This window comes from Lutzomyia longipalpis, chromosome 2, assembly GCF_024334085.1.
Source record: "Lutzomyia longipalpis isolate SR_M1_2022 chromosome 2, ASM2433408v1".
Classification (NCBI taxonomy): Eukaryota; Metazoa; Arthropoda; class Insecta; order Diptera; family Psychodidae; genus Lutzomyia; species Lutzomyia longipalpis.
In genome coordinates, this window is record NC_074708.1 from 6577639 (window position 1) to 6603230 (window position 25592).

The window sequence follows — 25592 nt, forward strand, 5'->3', positions numbered from 1 at the left end:
GATTCAGTTAATCTGCGATCGTTGAGGATTTACCACTAAAAGGTAGCTCGCGCGGGACTCTCTTCTTCGCGAAAAGTGAATTATTGGGATCATTTTTGTGTGTGAAGATTGTGTTGCATTTTTTTTCCCTAAAGTGATCGCACAGAAAGGAAACAATTTATTTTTTTCTTTCTTTTTAGTGGTATAAATGTGAATAAGGTTCGTTGCGAGAGTACTTTAAAGAGTGGCATAGAATTCTTTTTTTGCGTGATTGTGTGGTGGCATAAAAACGCATAGCTTATTAGTTGTTGTCTTACTCTTTGGAAGAGATAAGCAAATTTTAGCGGTTAAATAAGTAAAAGACGATACTCGATCGGAATTTCAATTGATTCTCATTTAGTGAAGAAGAAAAAAAAGGTAAGAAAGCCAATTCCCCAGGGGCAGTGTGGCTTAGTTTTGTGTCTTTTGCTGTGTAATCCACGGAAATTGTTGGAATTGACAAAGAATGCAGCAACATAGTGATTGTTTCTTTGAATTATTTTTCTTTTTGTTAAAAGGAGACTAAAGTTGCTCCCAAAATCTTGAGCTTTTCTGGTGCGCGAGGAATTAATTGATTTTTTTTGAATGATAGTTTAGTTGGTATTTTTGGCAGTTTGTCACCGAGTTTGTAAGAAAATAACAACTTTTGCCTCCAGGTGCACTTTTGAGACGGGAAAAGATTGTATGATATGACAGCTTAAGAAATCAAAAAAAAAATGTAAAATATCACACAAAATTTAAACACTTGATCTTTGTTGTTCCTGTTTTTAAAAGAAAAAAGAAGCAGAATATTGTGGATTGTTCAGGGACAACAGTGCATGGTGAATTTTTGTCAGTAGATCACAAGATCAAGGTGATCAATACTCCAACAAAGTGAAATTATCAATGCGATCTTCACTATACCAAAAAAAAAACTTCTTTCAATAAATGATCGCGTTTCGTTGTTTCGCGCCAACAAATTTAAGAATTTATAAAAAAAAATTTTTCTTCTCAAGAAAAAAATCTCGTGTGTGGCTCGTGTTCAAAAAATTGGTGTTGATAGAAAAGAACTTTTGAAAACTAATATTTCTGGTTTGCTAATCTTCTCGCATTGTGTTCAAAAAAGATTTTCTCGAACGCCCTCAGAACGAGATCAGTGATCTTAATTTGTGTCTATTTACATTTTTCTCGCATGTATGTATGGAAAGGCAAATATTTATGTAAATTTCCTTCCTGAATGAGAATTTTTTGTCATTGCAAATACTTTTTTTGGGCTTCTGTAAAGTAAATGCCAGGAGAACAATAAAATCTGGTTCGCGTGTTGAGAATCATCATTAATGGTAAAAGGAAAGCTCTCTGAGGGGAGCAACACACACGAAAAAAAAAGTCCCCAACCACGTTCTTGCCCCGTTCTGTGGGTTACCTACGCGTTTCAGAGTGGTGATTGTTGATCGATAATGAAGTAAAACAAGATCTTTAAAAAATGTCATGTACACGCTACATTAATCAGCCCGTGTAATGTATTAATTTCTGCAGGAGAGATAACCAACTGATTGACCTTTTTTTCTGCTCTTCTCACGGCACAATACCTGCTGATGCTCCGTCCCATCGAGAGAAGATACCGCTGCGCGCGAAAAAAAATTTTCTTCTCATGTACCTTTTTATCCACGCCTGGGGGATAAGTAGTTGTTTTTGAAAAATTTTACGCCTCTGATAAATTAGCACATAAGTGAAGAATGCAAATAATAACTTACAGTTTTTGACAGTTTTCTCATTAAAAGATGCCACAATTTGCATAAAATTGTCACAAAAGCTTTGTCTTTTTGCTTTTTGGGTGCCTTCGTGACCAACATTGTGCGTGGTATCAATATGCGCGTAAAGTTCTTCGAACCTTCACTTGTGTTATTGCTGGTTTATAATATTGTTTTATTAATTTAATATTTTTCCGGCGCTCTCTCAATGACCGTCACCTTTTCACGATAATCTCATTCAGTTTGTAATCCTTCCATAATCCTTTGCTCTTGTTCTCAAATCACCCACCCCACGTTTTACATTCTCTTTTCCTCATTCAATCTAACAAAAAAAAACACCAAGGAAGGAGCTTTGAAAGCTCCTTCAAATATTTTACCTTCAAAGCTTTATCGGAAAATTCCATTGATAAATATACGGAAATTATGCGTAAAGGAAGAAACCTGAATCTTTCATCCCTGTGTGTGGCTTATTAAAATACAATGTCTGCAAGACCTTGATCACAATATTGGCTTCTTTCTCATTGAATATTCTTTTCTCAGTCAACAATATTGCCACGCTGCATGAGACGCAGTGGCTTTTAAAAATATATATACATATACCTATAAATCTGTGTCGTCGCGAAGAGCGTATAATCCTCGCAGTGTCTATCCTTGTTTTTCATCTCATTCAAGGAACAATGGCCTGGTAGAATTTGAGACATTCCAAAAAAAAGAAAATAATAAGAAAATGAATTGAGATACTGACGTGTCGTCTGAGGTTGATAGGAACGACAGTTTTACGTATAAAAATGCAATATTGGACGATTTAAATTTACAGAAAATGACCGAAAATAGTGAAGCATACAAACAGTATTCGAATTATATTGGGAATTTTTTTTATGAATCGTAGAAAATTAACACTTTTGTATTAAAAAAAAACATTCAGAAAAGGTGAGGAGTTTTAGCGTATAAAATGCTTCAAAGAAATCAATTTTCTCCTTTGTGAATAGGGGAGACCGTGACAAAAAAATAAAGGAGATTATGCACAATATTTAGAAAGTAGAATTAATTTCTTTTTTTAGTTCTATAAAATAAATTCTGTCGTTGATATTGTTATAAATAAAATGAAATTTAATTACTTAAAAACAAAAGAAAATTTTGGAAATTTTTAATTGGCCTAATACAGTGTTAGTAAATTGCAGTTAGAATAGAATCCTTTCTAGCGACGATTTGACATTCTTTTTGGTAAGAAATTCAGTGAAAAATTTTATTAAATTATCAATTAACTGAAAAAAATGGAAAACTATTTGCAAAAATTTAATTCTTAGTGTTTTAATTTAATTCTTAAAGTGTCCTTAAAGGAAGCATTATCCTTCATATTAGGTAGGTATTTAGAACGATTACAGTGTCCTCAAATAAAAGGATTTTTTGTGTATCTTTACAAACATTAAATTTTAATTCAGAATTGGATCCAAAAAATATGAAAGAAATTAATAAGAGAAGAACCTTTTCATTTAGTATACGTTCTATTTCTACCCTCCTCAAGCAAAAGAGGAAAAAAGATTCACCTCTATTTCAATAAAACATAAAGTTCTATGTCAAGATTAGAATTAACACATCAAATAAAAATATCAACAACCAAACAGTATTAAATATAAATAAAGATTTAAAGTTTTATTAATAAATTTATCACAGTCCAATAAAAGTTCTTTGTCTGAAACACGTGTCTTGCTGAAGCTGTAAAATTTTTTTTGGACGATTCTGTGTTATGCTAATTTCACGCGGGTGAACGTATAAAGGAGTTTAGGGGTTTTACGATCAATAAGAAGGTAATTTTTCAATTTTAACATTTTACCTTAATACCCAAATTTACTAATTTTGATTGCTTATTAATCCCTGAAATTACTTCTTTATTACGGGGAGAAGCTTGCAATTAATTCCCCTTTAATTCCCGTATATGGAGAACATTAACTAAGGCAGCGAATTCTTTTTGCAATGTCTTTTGGATTTTCTCTCGATAGCAGCTTCTTTTGATCTCAATTTTTTTTTGTTAATTTTGTTCTTAATTTAGTCGTTTTGAAGGTCATTTAAATGGCTCTGGACGAACTGGAATACGATTTTTGCTCGAGAATATAAGTTTCTTTTCTCTCCCGCACTCAGACACCCCGCGTGCAACTTTTATTATGTATTACTTGAAGAATTTAGTTGCAGAAGCTCTTTTTTTTGTCGCTCTCCGCGTGATATACATATTTAAGCAATAAAGTTGCTGCTACTTCCAATTGAACAAAACTGCGAGCAATGTCTTTGTCGTGGGGAAATTCGTATTACGGGAAGTTTTACTTTTGGTCATGCACTTAATCATTTTTATTATCCTCTCTCACTAAATGGTATACCTGTATTATATATGTAGTACATTACATTATATAGCAGATTGGGTAGAATGTAAAAAGATAATAAATTGATGTTTTAACATAAATTGGCAGAAAGAAAACATCATTGACGAACTTGAGTGAAAAAAAAGGAATCTTTAAAATAATAAATTGCCGATCGGTTAGTGAACTTGTGCGAAAGAGTTTACGGAGAAACAAAAAAAAAAACAGCTCTGGGTGATCTCCCGGCGTAGTGTGTCTAAAAGGTGGTCATATTGATACTCGATTTCTTTAGTATTTTATAAATGAAAATTTAAAACCAACGCCCGATGGTTTTTAACACACTTTGCCATCTTTCCTTCATGATTGGTTTATATTTCTTCAATATTATTTGCATAAATTTTGATTATTTCTCCTTTCCTTCCACAAAACAAGCCCCACACGCATGCGGTGGGTTTGTTGTAAAAGAACTCCGCACCCTGATGGAAATATCATCTTTTTCCCACTTTTTTTCTCCACCTCTCTCGTGATTTCTTACATCTGATAGAGCACCATACAAAAAATTATTATAATGTATTAAAATATAAACTAAACTATCTCTTAGTCTTTTGGGATTAACATAGATTTACCCAGCACGTCCATAATTTACATACAGAAGTTCTATTGGCAAAAAAAAGAATATTGCCAAAAGATTGAGAGAGAGGAGAAAAAAAAGCCAGAAAGCCTTTCATAAACCACAAAATTCCATGACTCAGTATCTCATTCTTTTCGTGTGACAAAATAAATAACAAGAGCGAGAAGAACGGTTTCTGGGAGACTTATCTTTGTTTGGTTCTTAAGTGTACCTGATGATGAATTTTTTTTAAAAAAATTCTTTATACCTTCTCGCCCCAATCTTATTGATGAGGCATTCCTGGACAAAAAAAAATCATGCGTAAAATGTTCTTTTTGGCAGGTCAATGTATTTGATGAATTACAACATGAAGAGAAATTTGAACAAACACCTAAGTTCTATAAGACAAATTGCAAAAATTTTCATTGTGAAGAAAAATGAAGAAGGAACTTATTCATCTCTGTATGGGAAAATTCATCATTCAACGAAGCAATCAGGATGGTACTTTTATAGAGATTAATGAAAGAATAAGAAATTGTCGTACACTTTACATTTTCCATAGAGTTCAATTATGAAAAAAAAGGCGATAGAATTTTGTCTAAAAATGCAGATAATGACGTCATTATTGTGATTTTAATGCGTAGAGAATAAAAATACTTTATCAGAAATTATTGACGAAACACTGGAAAGAATATTTGATGCGTTGGAATTGAAAGAAACAAATAATACAATTGTGACGTCATCGTTTGCATTAAAACGTTTTCCCATAATGAAGCGAATAAACTCCTTTAATTTTTTAATAGTTCCTTCATACGATTCTTTCTCAATGAAAAATCATAAAAATAAATCTTTGCAAGATCAGGGAAGATTAAATCTCTATAAAACCCTTGAATCACAATCCTTTAGTTTCTGCATTTCATCCATATATTGTTTCTTTGGCATAAAATATTGTTAAATCATCAAATAAATTCAATAAATGAGCACTGAAGAATATAAATGTTCACATTGAACCCCCACAGTATACTCACCTGTAGCGATTTATTGCATACATATTTTAGTTAATTTGTCTCTTTTTTTTGCTGCACTGAAGTAAATCACACAGAAAGAAATTAAATATTCAATCCACGATATCCCGATGAAATCGAATTTGGCCGAATTTCAGATTATATAAATAAGAAAATATTTTTCTGCGGAGCTTTTGAAGCTTTCGCGAAGCAATGAAGAATTATTTAAAGTTGCATTAACCTAGATTTGTCCCAGGAGTTCTAAAGCTTGTCCTCTAGCTGAATCCATTCAGTTTAATTCTAAATCTTATTTTTTTTCTACCAAGGATGGAACTGATAATGTGGCTCGTGAGCTGGGCTGTGGTGATGCTGCAGTGCACGCATTTGGTGTCCTCACACGGCAGACTGATGGATCCACCTGCTAGGAATGCCATGTGGCGCTTTGGTTACCCCAATCCCGTCAACTACAACGACAATGAGCTCTTCTGCGGCGGCTATGCTGTGCAGTGGGAGCAGAATTATGGGCGGTGCGGTCTGTGTGGGGATGCCTTTCATCTGGAGACACCGCGTCCCCATGAGGCAGGCGGTGAGTTTGCAAAGGGAATCATTTCGCGGTACTACACAATGGGGCAGGAGATTGAGGTGGAAGTGGAGCTCACGGCCAACCACTATGGACGCTTTGAGATGTTTCTCTGTCCCAACAATAATCCTAATGTCGAAGCCACGCAGGAATGCTTCGACCGATACCCACTATTTATCTCTGGCACACGTGAAGTGCGCTTCTTGATACCACAGGTGATTATACCTACGTACAGCCATACTCAAGAGGGGCATTCATCTGTGAGAATTCAGGAAACTTTACGCAGGAAGCAGAAAGAATTTTCATTAATATAGAAAACTTTTTCATTCTTATCTTTTTGAGCAAATTTTATTTGAATTAACTGGAAATTTCGGTGAAATTTTTGTACAAAAAATCCTGTGATGAATGCCCCTTTTTGCAATTCCAGTAAAACTTCTTTCTGTGTGATTTTGCGGTGAGATACCGATGTATAACTTTCCATTCTTGCAGGAGGCAAAGAAGAAGGGCGTTTTCCGCTATCGCGTCCGTCTTCCCCCCTACGTCACGTGCAATCAATGCGTGCTCCAGTGGACATACTACACGGCCAATATGTGGGGAACATGTGCCAATGGCACAGAGGCCGTGGGATGCGGAAAAGCCGAAACATTCCGCAATTGTGCCGATATTGCCATTACATCCAACACAGGAGCCCTACCGCCCTTCTTCACTGAAAATCCCAATCCCTTCCTCCTCTACTACAGGGACTTCCGTGCTCCAGCACCAAATAACATCTTCCCTCTTGTGGTCAGGTGAGTCCATTTCCTCAGAAGTGTTTTGCAGAAGCAGGAATTATCTTTGTAGCGAAGGAGAAGCTCTTGAACATCATCGTTGAACCAAAGAGCATAAATCAATCCAAAGAGAATGAGGCAAATGACGAATATTCCGATGATTTTGGTTAAAAACCTATTTTTTTGCGGAGGTATTTGCTTTTTTGGTTCAATCCCTGGAAGCATGTCCAATTCCTCAGGAGTCCACCAGAAATCTCCATTTTTGGATGATGGTTTTGCAGAAGATTTTGATTTACTCGAATGACGGTTATTTTCGTGATTATTTTCACTTTTACTCATTTTTGAAATGAAAATTTATCTTAATATTATTTTTAACAGAAATTTTAAAAGTTTTTTGCACTGAATTTTGAAAATTCTTTTCACTAATTCTTTTTTAGAGCTTTCTTAGATTTTTAGTGAAAAAAAATTAATTTCTCAACATTTAAAAACTTTTTTCTCTATGAAAAGGCAATTTCAATTGGCAGAAAAAAAAGTTAAAAATAAAACTAAAAAGTTAAAAATATTTAAATTCTTAAAATAACCTTCTCTATTGCCTCTGTATTTATTTATTTTTAAATCTCTTTGTAAAATTAAATATAATTTGATAAAATAATTTTCAAATTCTTTCAGTGCAAATTTTAAAATTAATTTTTTCTTCTAGAGACCAAGTGTGTGTCCCATCGCCTCTGTACCGAAGTGTTCCAGGTATGGATGAATGGTGCCAAATTAATTGCCTGCGATACCCACCCAACTGCCCAGAAACCATTTGCCATTGCCCGTAAGACTTTAATTCTTTCACTTCTTTCCTTCTATTTGAAAAACAATTAAAAAAAAATTGAAATTCCTTCGTCTCTTTGTAGGCAAACTTGTGAAGCAATAGGAGAAATTGAGGGCAAGGAAGGTGCTGATGTGTACTGCTTGGATGAATGTATCAACTACCCATCGAAATGCCCAGCTGACAGATGTCGGTGCTATTAAGAAATCTCCTAAAACGCACAATTTTTCCGTGGATATAACAACAATAAGAAAATACTCCGAAATTTAATTTCAATTCAAAAGTTTAATTAAAAAAAATACACAAAATCTACGGAAATATATAGCAACAGAGAAATTTAAAAAAAAAACTCTAAAACTAAATGCTTAATGCTACCTCTTTTTTTCGAAAATTATGATTTGTTTTTCATTTTTATAGCCGAGATTTCTTTTTTTTTTTAGAATTTATTCAGAGAGAATTTAGAAAGAATTAAGCTGTGGTCCAGACAAAAAAACATTTATCTCTATCACAATTGTTTACGATTAAATTTTTTGAATACTTTACCAATTTTATTCATCTGTGTTTTCCTCGTGCAAAATAAAGAGATTTTTTTTTTAGATAATAATAAATTTTTTCTTCTTGCGCTCCTTGGTGCCTCTCGATTCTGTTTCATCGTCATCCTAAAAAAATTATAAAATAAAATGAATTAATTTATCCAGCCCGGAAGGAGTTATTGAGAGAGATTTATTTACCTTGTCTACGTCACTCTTCTTCTTCGACTTCTTCGCCTCCTTCAGCTTCTTTTTCTCCTTCTTCGATAGCTTTGTGGTTACCTCCTCCCTGAAGTCTTCCTCCCTCTTTGCGGTGTGCTTCTCAATTTCTTGCTTTATACTCTGCAATTTGCAATTTTATTTCATTTTTTTCCTGCTGAGAAATTCCAAGAAATTTTGCTTCGTGGTTTACTCACCAAGTCCTCCTCAGCTTCCCGTAGTCGATCCATCTCCAGATTATCCACAACTTCATTTCGGAGCTGAACAACCTCAACGAGACGCGAGATTAGTGCTTCCTCCTTGGATTTATCTGAATCCGTTTTATTCCTTTCGGGTTGCGCCATCAGGACACGAATCTCGTATTCCAGATCAATCTGTTCCTGCTCCAGACGATGCTGTCTACGCCTGTAAAAAAAATTCTTTAAAATTCCTGCGCTCAAATTCTTTTTGTTTAAAGGAAACTCACAAATACATTAATTCAGCCTGTCGACGGAAAAGTTCATTCTTCTCATTGACAAGATCAAAGAGCTGCATTATGAGATCCTCAACTTCTTTGGTATTTTGCGTCGGCAATTTCGACAGCGTGTCCCGGGAGAGGGTGGTCTCCTCCGTACCCCCCTCAGGGATGTCCCCTTCACAGCGTTCCCGGATGATTTTCTCAAGGATAATTCCCTGCTTCTCCAGCCCCTGCTGCTGCACATCAATCACCTCCAGCTCGTGAAGGATCTCCTGCAGCGGGAGCATCTGCAGGACACGCTTTGGGGGTACTGGTAGTGCCGGTGCTGGCCCCTTGCGCTTCTTCCATTTCCCATGAGAAGACTTATCACCGTAAACTGTATCAACTTCATCCCCCTGGAATGAGACATTGCTGCGTCTATTGCGATTCTTTGACTCCTTATTGTCCTTCAGCTTCTCCCATTGACGCTCATGGAGCATCTCATCACCCGCATCTAGCAGATCTGATGCTTCCAATGGGACAATTTTCCTTCTATACGAGATTTCTGCATGCTCCGGCGTCTCCTCGCTCTTTGCATCTGTCGATTCCATCATTAATTCCGCATCAAGTGGAATTAGGCGCATTTTTGTCTCACAACTCTGAGCTGTGGAATCATCAGCTTCGCATTTTTTGGGAACAGGAGGTGCAGGTGCTGGACGTTTCTTTCTCATTCTCGGGCTGGTTTTGGGTGTTGAACGTTCACTGGGAATGGGACTTCTCTCAATGGAAGCTGGCGGAAGCGGTGCTTTGCCCTTCTTGTGCCGTGCAGGTGTAATTCCACCTGCAGTTGAGCACGATGAGAGGGAATTCATGGATCCACGGGAGTCACCGCGAGCTGACATTGAGGAATTCAGTGATGCACAGCTTCCGTACAAGTCTTTTGCAATGGCACCTGGTGGGACAACACTTAAATGATGCTGCATTGTGTTGGGATCCAGTGTCTTCCGCACATTTGGGACTCTGTTACGTTAAAATTTTTATTCTGATTAATTAAGCTGATCAACTCAAGGACTCAAGCTTAAAGAAAAAGCTCAAAATTTCTCATTTCTCATCCGGATAGAACAAAGTGGTACAGGTTGTTCTTGAAGAGAATTTTCCGCTTTATAACCTTTACTTACGCTTCTTTGCTCTATCTCGTTGAGAAATATGATATTTTGAGCTCTTTTTACACCTCTGTCTGGCAAAAGACATGGAAAGAATTTCAAAACTTACGTCTTTCTCGGTGTTGGAACAGGTGTTCTCCTGGGAGATGGCTTTACGATGCGCGGACTAGCATTGCTAGTAGCCTCATCGTCTGAATCTTCAAATGGATTGCTCGACTTTGCTTCATTCTTCTTGACCTTTTCTGCCTCAATTTCTTCATCATCACTATCGAAGGGATTCAAATTTGCGGCTTTTTCCGCAGTTTTCTTATCACTACTGGCGGCTCCATCGTCAGAGTCGAAAGGATTCAAGTGCTCAGGGTAAGCGGATGCTTTTGGCTCAATTATTTCATCATCTGGGACTGTAGCACTGGATGCGGGTGGTTCTTGTGAATCTGTGGCATGTGCCACGGTGTCTTTTGCTACACTATCTACTGACTTATGTTCTACAATAGGCACTTCTGTAAATGATGTCTTGCAAGCTGGCACATTTGGTGGAGTATCATCCTGTGGCATGCCCTCTTGAAATTCGTCAGATACTCTCTGTTTATCCCCACAATTGTCCACAATGACAATGTCTTCATCATCTTTGGTAACACACGGAATTTCTGACGATGATACTTCACAAGGCGATTTAATCTTATCATCTACTAAAACTATTTTACTTAGCTTGTCTTCTAAACTTGTGTCATTATTAAGCTTCTCAGTTGAATTATTTGTTCGCAGTGGTTCACCAACATCTGTGGTATCAGTAAGGGTATCCTTTACCTCCTCAACAATCTCACATTTCTCCTTATTAAAATCATCTTCGCTAATTATGTCACTTTTGGGTGTTTTGTGTGAATACTCAAGTTCTTCCATATCAGTCTTTTTGCTTGAACAGTATTCCACATTTTGAGTCTCTTCATCGGGATTCTCTTTCCCACCATCAAATTGTGTCGCAATGAAGCTCAACATGGACTTCTGATCCTTCCCCTTGAGCTTCTCCAAACTCTCACGTTTCTCCTCGTCACTCAGAGATTTCTTCAGTAAACTGTATTGTTTCTCAAAATTCGACGTTTCCCCCGGAAGGTCCGGGAAGGCACAACTTCCTTGCTCCTCTACATCTTCTTCATCATCCTCCTCATATGCCGTCATGCCACGATGTGTGGCCTCTTCGTCGGGACAGACTTCACAGCAAAATTCTGCATCAACTTCCGTCTCATAGAAGCTCCCGGGTGTTAGTTGATGCCCACACCGGGCACATTTGAGACAAGTTCTATGATAATTTCGACCATCAATGGTCAAACGTTCAGCAAGAAAAACTGGAAGTTTGCACTTGAAGCAGGGCTCACGCCTCAGCATTCCGTGGGAGAGCTAGAAAGGAGGATTTTTCCCTCATCAATTTCTATCCCATAAATCATCATTCATTCGTGCACAAATCAACAACAAATCAAAAAAAAAAGAAGAGAATCTTTCAGCAGAAAGCAACATACTTTTGCCCCCAATGACCCCACAAATTTGCCCTCAATTAATACAATTTTAGCATTTTTATTTCTTATCTAAATTATTTACCTGCTGCTTAGCACTCATTCTCACTCTCTCTCTCTCTCTCTCTCTTTCTTTTTATATAGCTTCTAAAGATGGGCTGAATACGTGAATATCTATAGAACTTCCTTCTCCATAAGCTCGTGATTATTACTTTTCTTTTTTTTCTCTTTTTCTTTTAAACAACTTTTACAAATAGATAAACTAAAAAAACTCAGTTTGGATGATTTTAATTAAAGATGAATTAGATAAATCGCGTTTTACCACTGGATTTTATTTTTATTTTTTTAAAGATTTTTTTTAGCAGAATATTTCTGGCTTATACTGTCCCATAATGTCCAAGCTCTTATCGTCCTATGATGGTGTGATGTGCAGAAAATGATATGAAAAAAAACAGAGAAAAAGAAAAAAAATAATGGATGATTCAACAAGACAAATGAGAAAAATAATACATGATCAGCTCAACAAATAAATGATAAAGTAGAGAAGAATGCAAATATATAATAAAAGTTCATGCAGAGTACATAGCAATTAACATTTCTTCTTCCCATAATTAGTAGAGGAGCTAATTGTTATGATGACTTGGCAAAGTGACATGCATATTGACCCAGAATATTAATTTAATAGATCAGAGAGAAGTTTTTTGTTCTCTTCCGATAATTTATTAAGTTAATTTCTTAAATTATATTTTACAGTGACAAAGTTGGGGGATTTTTTCACGCAATAGATGTCGCTACTAAAGGATTTTGCCCTCTGGTGGAGAAAATAAAATTTATGTTTTCTAATTCTATTTATATTCTAAACTCCATAGACAAGCAAAAAATACATTTTTTTAATAGAATGTTCTCAAGAGAAATTCAAAGGATAAATAAAATAAATATTAAAAGTTGAAACGATAGTTGTGTGGAAATTCTTATCGTTTCTTTCCCTTCAACTTGATGCTAACTTCAAAAGAAGCAAAATATTTAATCATCAACATGTGCTGCAGAGGCTGCAGATAATAGAGAAATTGTTATTGTACAAAAAATATTATTGTTTAATGTTGTATAAGAAAAGTTTGCACAATTGTGAGTTCTTCTGCATTTTGAATAAAATATTTTATTATGCATGTCAAGGTTAGGGAAAAATCTGCGAACTTCAGCTGCAAGCTTCAATAGAAAGTTTTATTGATTTTACATTGTGAATTATATTAGAATTCAAGGACATTTTCCTTTTCAAGAAACATTTGAGATTCCTTTTTCTCTAAGAAATAATTTGAATTTTCCGGGCAAAGTCCCGGCTTTTCTTTCACCAAAAAGAATTCAAAAAAATCAACTTTATGCTTCATATGAGAATTTATCAAAGTTTGGTCTTTTGGAAGGATTAAAAGGATTTCTTTTGAGGAATTTACACAGAATCCCGACGAAGACAATCCACGTCATGACATTTCTTATATAAAATACAAATTGAGTATTATATTGTAGTAGGTATATATCACATAACGTAACGCAATAGTTTACGAAATATCATTTCTTACACAACATGCGCGCTCTTATTACTTGCAGACTCATAATATAATTTCTATGTCAAAACCTTTTGCCACCTTAGAGTTCATGGGATGTCTGTGAGAATATTTTTGGAAAGAATTTCCGTTCAGTTACTGACGGTGGAAAAAAGAAAACTCAAGACACTTTCTGTGGGAATAATTAAATTTATGTAGAGTAAAAAACACAACTGATGTAGTAAACTTCCAGAAATGAACTGTTCCAACACACGAGTGAGTAATCAACGTGAAGTGGAAATATCAATAAAGCACCGCGTGTGCTAGAGAGAGGAATAAATATTGTGTGTGGACTCTGTGGATGGGAAAAGCAGCGAGAATTAATTGTCATTTTATATTTATCTCTTTCCATCATCCTTTGTTTCTCCATTCATATATTTTTATCTCTCTGCAAAACTTTTATATGTCTACACTACCCTCAAAAAGTTTCAGAACGACCAAAAATAAAATAGAGATTTTTTTCCATTTATATTTCAATTTACAAATTGTCAATTGATTATTAATCTTACTGTGCTGAATTTAATCTATTTAGTGTATTCAAAAGAAAATGTTCATTCCTTCTCTCTTTTGTTTGACGAAATCGGCTCAGCCGTTTTTTAGGCAGCCATTTTGGAAAACATAAATGTTTGCAAGTAAATTAATTTTCAATTCAATGACTTGTATCTCGGTTTGTCGTGAACCGATTTTCAATAATAAACTATCACTGAAAAGGTACTTTAATAACCTTTTCAAGACTTTTAAATTCATTTAAATCGGATAATCAGTTCGGTTTTGACAGTTTTTTTTAGTAAACCCGTGTAAAACAATTACTTTTTCAATGATTTTTTGAATAAAATAAAATTCAATTTAAAGTGATTCTAAGCACAAATTTTATGTCTTATTTATCACTAAATTATTTCCTAAACTTTCTAAAATCGAAAACCTCTTAAAACGAAGAAAAACGATTAACTACACACAACAAGTAGAGTAATGGCCAAATGAAAGCATTTATTTTAAAAAAATCCCCTCATGTTTGATTGTCGAGAAACTTTTTGATGGTAGTGTATATAAACACGAAAGTTTAGCTCAATTTGCGGCAAAGCTCTCTCTCTGTCTCTCTTTTATACAAAAAAGCATGGAGAATTTTTTTTCACGTGGTGTTTCTGATGGAAAAGCCCCGCACCGCTGCCAATGTGTCTTAGCTTAGGAACAAGCAAAAGCATTTTTATGATGGCACAACATTTTGCTTTAAGAAAGAAGTGAAGAAGCAACAAACATATGGCAAGTGAATGGGAAGATAATTGCATCACACTGTGAGGGGTATTTCAGGTATAAATACCAAAACAAGTATCATGCTAATTATTAAAATGCTTGTTGAAAATATAAGAAAAGGTACACCGAGAGTCACCAATCATGAAGGTAAATGTACATCATGGGGCACACAGGTACCAACAGCATAAGAAAAATTATACATTTTGTACACAAAGGTCAGGTAACTGTACAATTTCGCAACGGCCAGTAAACATAAACAAGAAAAAATATTGTACTTCTTGCAGTATTTGTTAATTTCACATACACACAATGTTTATTTGAATTCTTATTCGTTTTTTTTTTTGCGCGCGCACGAGAAGCTTTACCCAACCCACATGCACCCATCTTTAGTAATAAGACATTTTTATTATAATAAATACTACATTCGTCTATGCCCCCTCAATGACAGCACCATGGTTAGCATTGGATTGTTAATAAATAAGAAATAGGGCAAATAATATTTTTTTGACCTTCCCAATGTTCCCAAAAAAAAAAAAAAAAAAAAATATGAAGTTCAAATTGCATTCTCAATGCTATTTCATAAAAATAAATGATGACGATTTGTTAGGAAGCCATTTCGGCATGTCTTATCGGTTCGGTGTACACTTGAGCACAAACCCATGTCTTATCAATGGAATTGATTGATTTTATGATTTTTTTATGTTATTTACAGAACAAAAAAAATCCCAAAATAGTAAAAATATTTTCTCCAAGGTTCTAACTTACCATTTGTGGCGAATCTGCTGTTTTCGTATCAATGGCATTTGCTTCTTCTCCTATTGATCGACGATTATTTGACTGAATAGAAGCGTCTGCAAAGATGTAAAAAAAGAAGTTTTACATTAATCAGCATTATTCGTTATATTTATTATTCGATGATTTCATGGATTTTTTTCTCTCTCTCTAAGTTCTTTATACATTTTTTGTGGAAATTGTTATTCCCAAACACACGAAAAAAAATTTACAATTCGTGGGAGCCTTTAAAGAAAATTACAAAAAGAATTTCTATAATAAAAGATTTGAAGGCGAAAAATTGGCTTAAGTGCTGTTTGTATGCACATTACAAAGAGATTTTACTATAATCAGACAAAATAGGATTCATGTTTGCTTGTTGGAAGCTATGGGTTTAATTGATTAAATTCTCATCAAATCGCCATTAAAGTGAAGAAAATATGCAGAATATATGGTGTCGAAATCATGCGGAGCTTATAAGAGCTTACCACGAGCTTAGCTATAAGAAATTTCTTTCAAATAAGAAGTAAAAAAAAAATCTGGAAATTCCAAGGAAAAGCTGGGAAAGTTAATTTAGTTAAGCTTAATTGTGTTCTAATACTGAAATAGAATGAATAGGATTGAAATGGGGGTTAATTGGTTCAATATAAGGAGAATTAGATCAATAGGAGATAAATTGGGAACCTTTTGTTTGATTCAGATTTGATCCAAATCGCCTAAGCCGTTCTTGAGTTATGACGAAAAATCATTAACAGATTTAGGCGGCCATATTGCACAAAAAGCTTGTTAGTCTTTTAAATGAAAGATTGTTTCGATTGAAGCACTGATGCATATGCTTTATGCATTTAAAGCGAAAATTAAGTTAAATAGAGGCGGAGTTTTCGCGTTTTCTTGGGTATTTCCTTTGGATGTTCTCCCAGCTGATCCCAGAGGGAACTAAAGAAAGCCCATTCAAGATTTTATTTGGGTAGCTGAGAAATATTTTATAATTTTTACCCGAATTTGCAATTTTACCCCATTTGCAATTCTTTTTTTTTTTAATTATTTAACTATTTGAAAATGATTTTTCTCACAGTTAATGTGATTCTTTTTCTGGAATAACTCTTTTAGAATGCTCTTTTGTACTAAAATGTGTCTCTACTGTGCTTCTTGCTCATAGATTATGAAATGAACAAAAGTGAATAGCCTCCTTTACAAAGCTATAAGCGTAAAATGAACTTTTCTTGCATTACGATGTATCAAATAAATTTCATTGGATATTTTGTAATAAATGCAAAATTTACAATCATTATTCGGTTGTAGATAAATTCAACCACCAGCATTGTGTGGTTGATACGAAAGAGCCAATCTCATGTTGAAATGACGATAAGATTTGTCTATTAATCACAAATACTTCCACCAACATTTGCTTATGGCTATCAAATTACGTAAATATCTTGCCCATTGTTTTAATAGAAAATTTCCAGTATAAGAGAAGATTTTGAAATGGCTTCGTAAATCTCACATTTAACATCTTCATTGTCGTGCATGTTCCGGGACATCATCATATATAATGATCTAACTTAATCTCTTATAAAATATACATTTACCTCTGTGAGGGAGTAAACATTGCCAACTATCTACTTGATGATTTTTGTATTTTTAAATGTTAATTTAAAAAACAAATTCATCTTCAATCTACATAATAAAAGGTCACCTTTTTAGGTTGAAAATCACCATCGAATGGAAGCTCTATTTGCCCCTGGTTTTCCGCTCATTTTCTCTCACTCCTCACTTTAGCACACAATATTGTGTGTGCCTTTTTTGAGAATATTGTATTATTGTGGAAATCACACAAAACGTGAGGTGTGCCATTGCTATAGCTCGTGCACAAATGTACCATGAGATGGTTGTTGTTCTTTTTTTTTTGTCATTGAGACAGGAAATTTTCGAATCCCCAACAAAAATAAAATATAAACTCCCTCCACGTTTTATGTGGAGAAATACAACAAAATCAAATACAAAACTATTACACTCGTATAGGTTTGTGATATAAAAGTTATAGCGAGAAAATGTTCAGTACCAAACCAATATAAACAGTATGTTGTCTTTTTAACACACCTCAGCAACTTTCACTTACAATTAAATTGAAATATCAGACGTCAGATATGAATTAGTGGATTTTTTTTCTTATACGTTATTCTTCTTGGGTGTTTTTTTTGCAACTTGCCCCCTCTGTCAATTGATGCCATTTCATTGACCGTTTGTTAAGTATTACATAAAAAAAATTCGCGAGCAAAAAAATAAATTTGATTATTCCAACAGCTAAAAATCCTTTCACTTATTTGTGTGTATTTTAATGTAGTATAAGAAGAAGAAGAAAAAAACATGTAACCCATACGTGCATTCAGCATAGAGTGAGAGACACACAAAGGGAAGTTGCACGGAAGTAACCTATTTTTTATTAATTTATGTTATTCACATAACACGACTCTGTGTCACATAAAATGTTTTAAAAATAGACTCTTTTTCCTCTAAAAAAAAACGCAAATTTATTCAGAGCAGTTTTCCTCATTTTATTGACACTCTTCCACCCGACACACACGTGTATGGTTGCGATGCAAAACTTTATCTCCACACATGTCTTGTCATAAAGTGAATTATGGTCGTATCATAGAGGAAATCTTCAATATTATATGTTGGATATTTTCTACATTAGTTTTCAATTGAAAAAGTATATTATGCATGATGATGGTGAAAGTTTCACCAATTAGGGAATAGGTCTTTGCATTTAAGGATTTTCAAACCTAATTGGAAAATAATTACTTTCTCAGTGTTGTAGAAAGTCTTCACCATATTGACTTCTTCATACAACTTGTTTGACATACCCTTAAAAATATTTTTATTCCAATAAAAGACTTTTCAATTAATTAAAAAAAAAAAAGAAAAGAGAGAAACTTTAATCATACCTTGTGCACCAAAAACTTGATAATACTGTGACAAATACGTTAGAATAGAGAGACGATCGGGAACATCGTGAGACTCCATATCTGATGCATCCAAAAGTGCTGGGATTCCAAGGTGGATTTCTGCTGTTCTGAATGCCAATTCATTGTTGTAGTAAACATTATTCTTGTCCAGCTTTTCAAAATCACTGCAAAAGATTTATTTTTGCAAATTAAATTAATCAACACAGCTCTTTTTTTTTCAATTGAGAAAGTCAATCATAACGCGTCCAGTTATTAGAGTTGGTATACCACAACGCGGATGGGTCAGTCTATGCATTGTAATTTAATTTGTGAGTAGTATTAGTAGGCAAAGTCTATTTTTTGTAAAATTTAGCAATTTGACGGATTAAAATGCTTATATCTTAAGTTCTATTAGACCTACAGAAATTTCTTGACTAGTTATGGAAAGCTATTAAAATAAGCTATAATCTGATGTATATTGCGATACATTTCAAGGTCACCTCCAGAACACAAAATGGCGGATTTTTGTTCTACGAAAACAGTTTTTTGCACTTTTTGTCCACAAGGAATGGTTCTAGAGGTTTCTGATGTTCTAGAAAGTTATAGAATTTTGCAAAACCTTTAATTTGATACCAAATTGAGCAAAATCGGACAGACCGTTCAAGAGATATGACTCTTAGAACTTTTCAAATTCAAGAATTTTTCAAATGGCTATATCTTCTAAACGGAGACATAGATTTTCTTCATTTTCGGACTGATGATAGATATTGAGTCAGGCTACAACATATCAAAATTTAAAGGAAATCTATAACAGATGTTCGGAGATATTGCCCTTTAAAGTTAGGCAATTTTTGTTTTCGATTTTAGCGCCTCTTGCGGATGTTTTTGAAAATTGGAATGTTCTAGACTGTTGTAGGGCTTCTCAATACCTTTCATTTGATACCAAGATGGTCAAAATCGGTCAAGCCGTTCTCGAGTTATATTGAAAAAACACTTTTTGCTTTAGGCCGCCATATTTGCTAAACCGCTTGACCGATTTTCAAGTATGATTTGTTGATGAAAACATCTCACTGAGCACTACAACATACTAAAATTTCAGACCTCTAACTATAAGGGAAGTGGTTCACGGTATTTCAAAATGGCGGACGGCGGCCATTTTGAATTTTGAAAATGTGAAAAAATGAAATTTTACACCCACATTTCTATAGAAAACTTCAAACCGGAAGTCTCTATCTGTTACCGTTCTTAAGATAGAAGGCAAAGTTTGGGCGACCGGCAGGACGGCCGGCAGGACGGCCGGCCGGCCGGATCAAAAATTTTCCACCACCATTTTCGTAATGTGGGAAGTCTAAAACTTGCTCATACCAAGTTTGAGCCCGATCTGAGGTGGTCGGTTTTTCCGATGATTACAATACTTGGTATGCCACGATTGTGGTATACCAACTAATAAATTAAGAGATCTGAAGTGAATGAAGAACTTCTTAACATAATAAATATTAATTTCAAATAGAAGAATAAAATTCTTGTTACAATTTGTTGAATGTTTTAATAAAACAACAGCAGAGAGAAAAACAACAATAAAATAAATCTTAAAGAGCAAAGCAATGAGAATTTCTCAGCGAGTCTTGTTGGAAGTTTCAGTGAGATATTTAATTTCATTTTATGCCATGACAAGCAATTATTTCAAATTAATGCAATATTTGCATAAATTCTGAAGAAATTAACTCAATTTCATATAATTTATTTTACACATAAACAAAAAAAAGCTCATTGAGATATTAATAACATCGCTTAAACGTCTTCCTTCTTCTCAAAACTGTCTTATATTGAATTAAATTCGCTCATAAAGAAGTATGATTAAAAGCTTGTTATCCTTGCTTCTGTATAATGTATACCACCTTTTAGCATTGCTCATAAGGCGCATATAACGTAACTTCTTTTGTATCAAACATCCCATATATGGGTTGAATTGTTCTTTCAATTCAACCAGATCAGGAAGAAACATCAACAATTTAGCATAAAAGGAAATTCAACAACAAAATAAGAGACTTACATGAGATCTGGGCGGAAGTGATGAATAATTGCGCAAAATGCAAGTCCATCGCGCCAAGAAGTTGTCATATTTTCAATTTTGACACCTGCATACCCAGCAGTTAGTCTACGGCACCACAATTCTAATGCTTTTGTACCACGACGTTCACCCATTGTTACGAAAATACGACGATGGTAATGTTGAAAAAAATTTCTTTTTCTTTTTGTATTAAAAAAAAATTAATTAATAAATTTGTGCTTCGAGAGATGCAAAAGTTTTCGCACTAGAGTAGTTTGTTCAATTACAGATGGTCGTTACCTAAAAAAAGAGAAATCGAAAATTATTATTGCATACGCATTTTCTAATGATAAAAATTATTATTAGCGGTTATTCGCTACGCTATCGATTGTGGTTTAGTAGTTCAAAATAATCAAAAAACTCTTGAACGTTATGAAAATTAACCAATCAATGAAACTTGTCTGCAAAATTTCATGATTTGCCCAAATTAAAATCATGCATTTAAGTTGTTATTAAAATTTTCTTATTGTGAATTACGATTTTCTTTTCACAGAGTGTCCCGGGTAAAATACAAACTTTTTATAAAATGTTTTTTTTATGGAATTATTTATCGTTAAATTGGGAAAACTTTAGGTGAAATAGTTCGTTTTAAGAATAAAGAAAAGGGTTTAAATTGTACCAAAGTCTGTGAGATATTACTCAATTACATTCATTCAGTTTCATTACAAAAGGAAATCCCGGTAATTCACTAAATTGCTAAGAAAAATGTAAAAAAAAATAAAACAAAGCGTTACATTTTCTTTACTCAATTCATGTAATTTTTCACACTTTCGCCTTTAAAACTTTTAATGTAATTTTTTTTTTCAAAATTGAATAAAAGCCTTCTAAAACTTTAAAATTCTTGGGCCAAAATTGTATTAAAATGATAGAAAATTGTTAATTCTAAAAGTGAGGTTATGTTCTTTACAATATGGCGGCTAATTTGTAATAAAGATAATATTTTGATCTAAAAATCTATAAAAACGTATTCAATGCAAAAAGAAATAAAAATCATTCCATTGTTAATTTTTTAGAATATTCGCTTCATTACATTCTTTACATGATGCATTGAAATTTTCTTTTTTATAACGTTTACGCCATCATTACGTTTGTTACGTTACTTTTTGACAATTATTTGACAGAACCTCATTCAAAAAGTCTTAAAGACCAAACTACTTGACCGATTTCTCAGAGCAATTAATGAGTTATTCTAAAAAGATTATATTCTTCAACCCACGTTAAATGAACGAAAAATGACTCCAAATTTCCAAAAGATTTCTTTTGACAGCAAAAAAGAACATCGAGAAAAAATTAATTAAAATAAATAACGTGCACTAGGCCAAACATAAAAACGCAAAATGCTCTTTTAGGTAGGTTTAAAATTCCAAAAACAAAACTATAAAATAATCCGTATTAGGGGGGCAAGAGAGCACATTGTAATTGCGTGAGTTGAAGTTTTTTTTTTTTGAAGAGGAAGAAAAGCCAGACAAGAGTACCGCTGCAATCAATTAAATGAGAATATATGTCAAATTAACTTCTCAAATTAGAACATATACAAATTTTCGAGGCATATGCATATGTAATACAATTTTTATAAATGTTTCTTTTAACTCTCCATTTGCGTCTGAACTTTCGTTTTGAGAGTGACTGACCCGTTTAGTGTTGTATATGCCTCCACATTTTAACAATAACCATATACATTTTATATGTATAAGAAGAACATAAGAAGTCAAAAAAACAACAACCTGTTTTCTTTCTGGTTTTCTTGTTTCTTTTTTTATGTCTTACATACACTCGATCCAAAAATTCACGAGACACTCGAATTTCTTAGAAGTTGAACCCCAAAAAGATGACGCCGCCGAAGACGACGCGAAACCATCTCTTTTTGGGAACTTCTTCATGTATCGAGAGATGCCTTTTGTTGTAGGTAATACGAAAGAAAGAAGAAGGTGACGAACTTTGAATGAAAATTCGAATCCCTTTTGCTTAGAACGTGGTGGATGGTTGCGTTGTTGAGTTTATTGGGTACAACATACAACATGAGTTAGAGGAGGTGGGTTTATATGTTGCATTTTAAAGAGATGTGCAGTGTGTCACATCTTGCAATAAATATTGATTTGACACGCAATTTCTCTTGGAAAGCAACGAGACTATAATGTGATCTTCAGCAATGAAAAGACTTATTAATTCAATGAAATATATGAATGAGGTACAACACATTAGCTAAGAGGTAGCATTAAAAAAATACGTACTTTATGCCACACCTTTAAAGAGATTTACGAAAAGAGAAAAAAATAAATAATTCCATAAAGCTCCATTGAGTATTAAGTGAGAAGTTATATATGTTTCACTTTTAGCTATATACAGAGAGAAAAAAAATAATACACAATTTCTGTTTCTCAATCAATTCCCTCTTATTATTGCTAACTTGTGGTGTTTTGTAAATCAATTGTGGCCTTTTTCCATCTTACCCAACATTTTGTAATTCCCCTTTGATTGTTCTTTTTCTCTTAATCCTTCCACAAAATTGCAAGATTAAGAAAAAAAGTAAAAAAAAAACCTAAGTCAGAGCTTTACGAATTTCTTCAATATGTAGCTAATATACCCAATATACATACATACATATTGTATAGGCAATAATTTATGTATGCAAAAGGTATACCTACATATATGTATATTTTCAATTACTAATCAGAAACTGTGTGTATAAAAGACTCTTATGCGGTGTTATTCAAATATTTTCTCTCTGAGGTGTGTATATTTTTGTGGTAGACCTCTTACAATGATGAAAGCATTAAGAATCTAATGGGAGTTCTGACAAACGGTACTTGATTCTTATTTGTATCCCTATTACAATTGCAGCACAACATAGCAGCAACAACAAAAAAATAAACCACTGCCTTGTACATACTATAAGAAGAGACAAAGCAATCAAAATACACTCGAAAAAAAAATCTCCGTGTGAATAAGAAATTAATAAAAAAAACATCATACACACAATGTTAATAATAATAAAGAAAAAACAAGAAGAGAAGCTAAAAAAAAGAGAGGACATTAAAACACTGGGTGAGGCCTCATACTCACATTACATATTCTTTTAGTTCCACTATTTTTGCACATCACACATCGTTTTTTTTTCTTGCCTCCTTTTAATGAATTCGTTCTTGGTGAATAGTTCACATGCTGATTTTCAAAAGAACTATGTACAAATATAAATTTAAAATTGAAAAAAAAAAACGTGGAAAATGTACAAAATTCTATTCACGATATATGAAACTTTTATTTATAAAAAAAAAGAAAAAAATAATCACTTCCATGAACTGTTTGAAAGAAATAATATTAAATGCACGCAAAATGATCGTCTGCACGGTTTGACGGTTTCCAGCGGAATACCAAGTGTGTGAGACAACTTTGAGTGTGCGAGCTCCGTCCGTAGTCACTACACAGAGCTAAGAAGCAAAAGAGACATAACAGCAGCTTCAAAAGGCACATATATACATACACAAAAGTCTCTGACCATAATTATAAAAAAAAAGTAAAATACAAAACCCATCGCAGTGTGGAGAGAAATATACACTATCTCGTGGAAATTATATGCTATATTGACGCATACTTTCACACAAAATGTTGTAGCATACACAATCAAAACATAAATGTGACTACATATTCTCCCTCTCACGATTGAATTATAGTATAGCATCATCGGGGAAAAAAAACATGAAATTATGAATAGGATTTTCCTACCTGACAACAACAAAAAAAATCACATCAAATTATAAGGTAAAAGAGAAATGAGCTGTAACTTGCACGTACAGAATCCACTTTGAGAAGTTGATAGAGGAATTACAATTATTTTCATTAATTTTTCCTTTTTTTCCCCTATAAAATTGCATAAAATATCCTATAAAAATTGATCAGAGTTAAAGTAGAGGTGGCATATAATCACGCGGAAATTGCATTTTCCTATTTACAGGCAATTGGGGCTAAAAGAATCAGTGTGGGGTGAAAATGAGCACCTTTCGTTTGAAGGCTTTGAATGAATTAAGATCCTCTTTTGAAGCATTTCAAGCATTTGAAGCTGTAAACAGTATGATAATCCCTTTAAAGATTTGTTTTCAAAATTTTAATTAAATATAACTTCAATTTGATTTAAAACTCATTCTATCTACAATAAGATAGACCAGTATTTGCCTTAATTCTTTCAAGACAAAATGCAATCTTGAGAATCCTTTTAAAAGATTTAGAAAGCAAAATATAAAGCTATTTGAAGTTTCTAAAAATATTAATTTTTAATTTTTATTTACTGTTTTTTTTTTTAAATATTTTTTGAGACATTTTTTTTAAGAAAATTATCTTATAATAATTTAATCAATAATAATAAATCGTCAGGGGCATCATCAGTAATGATGGCAACCCCTTTATTAATTAAATAAATAAATAAATAATAATAAATCGTAAAATTATTTAAATGAATGTTAACCTGCTCTTAAGAGATGTAATTATCTTCTAAAAATTTCTTTGAAACTATAACAAAAATATTATTAAAATTTTAAAGAGTTTTCAATAAACAACTTTCAGTTTAGTTTTGCTTCACTTTACCCTACCTTCACCTATTTTAATTTTTAAATCAAGCGTTTTCTGTAGCCACACAGCAATGATTTTTCAAGTTGTATGCTTTGGCTATAGGAGTGCTAAGTGCGTGAATGTAATCATTGAATGCTACACTCGCTACACTCTCGTATCTCTCTGTCATTTGTCAGCGAAAAATTAGGTGTGTAATAGTGGCAATATATAGCGTATGCTGATCACAAGAATATATACATTGTATGTACTTTCCAATTGATTTGAGTACATGATTGGCTCTAATTTCGTTTTTCTCGTGCAACCTTCAGCAACTAAAGAGATTTATTCCTCTCAACCTAAAAAAAGGCATGTCTTATTACAATTACACGGTCATCCGGAACATGTGGCGGTTTGTCCGATATATTCTTTCCTCAAATATTAGCAGAACGCTTTTTTTATTCTTAGAAAACAGTATTAGACCTTAAGCAGTGAGTTCTTGTTTTTTCTTCTTCGCTCCTTTTAATAAGGGAGTGAATGTTAACATACTCGTGGAGTGATTTATCAATGAAGATTTTTCTTCCTGTTTAATGATTCTATTAGGCTGTGGTTTCTAAGGGTAGGTTCTGAAGAAAAAAATTCAAA

General features: G+C 33.6%; 2 protein-coding genes across 7 annotated transcripts in view; one reads left to right on the plus strand and one right to left on the minus strand.

Moving 5' to 3' along the window:
* On the plus strand, window positions 1-8482 carry LOC129788912 (uncharacterized). 2 transcript variants are annotated; one of them, XM_055825331.1, is made up of 5 exons: window positions 1-396; window positions 6040-6508; window positions 6783-7081; window positions 7761-7877; window positions 7960-8482. In XM_055825331.1, exons 2-5 carry the CDS (start codon window positions 6041-6043, stop codon window positions 8075-8077), a joined length of 1002 nt encoding a protein of 333 aa, XP_055681306.1. In that variant the 5' UTR covers window positions 1-396; window position 6040; the 3' UTR covers window positions 8078-8482. The 2 variants fall into 2 exon arrangements, with proteins under 2 accessions (XP_055681306.1, XP_055681305.1); XM_055825330.1 differs by lacking the exon at window positions 1-396 and having other exon boundaries at window positions 5916-6508.
* Window positions 8140-25592, minus strand: part of LOC129788911 (MICAL-like protein 1) — a 20109-nt gene continuing 2656 nt past the window's right edge. Inside the window, exons 1-9 of one of the 5 annotated variants that reach the window (XM_055825324.1) lie at window positions 23472-23849; window positions 20352-20648; window positions 18299-18483; window positions 15345-15430; window positions 10332-11617; window positions 9090-10079; window positions 8821-9028; window positions 8606-8746; window positions 8140-8533 (exon numbers count right to left, since the gene is read on the minus strand). In XM_055825324.1, coding sequence (XP_055681299.1) covers window positions 8468-8533; window positions 8606-8746; window positions 8821-9028; window positions 9090-10079; window positions 10332-11617; window positions 15345-15430; window positions 18299-18483; window positions 20352-20503 — 3114 coding nt within the window. In that variant the 5' untranslated portion in view covers window positions 20504-20648; window positions 23472-23849 and the 3' untranslated portion in view covers window positions 8140-8467. Of the gene's footprint in view, window positions 8534-8605; window positions 8747-8820; window positions 9029-9089; window positions 10080-10331; window positions 11618-11815; window positions 12143-13304; window positions 14099-15344; window positions 15431-18298; window positions 18484-20351; window positions 20649-23471; window positions 23850-25592 lie in introns of those variants that run through there. The other 4 variants (XM_055825326.1, XM_055825329.1, XM_055825328.1 and 1 more) reach the window with 4 other exon arrangements.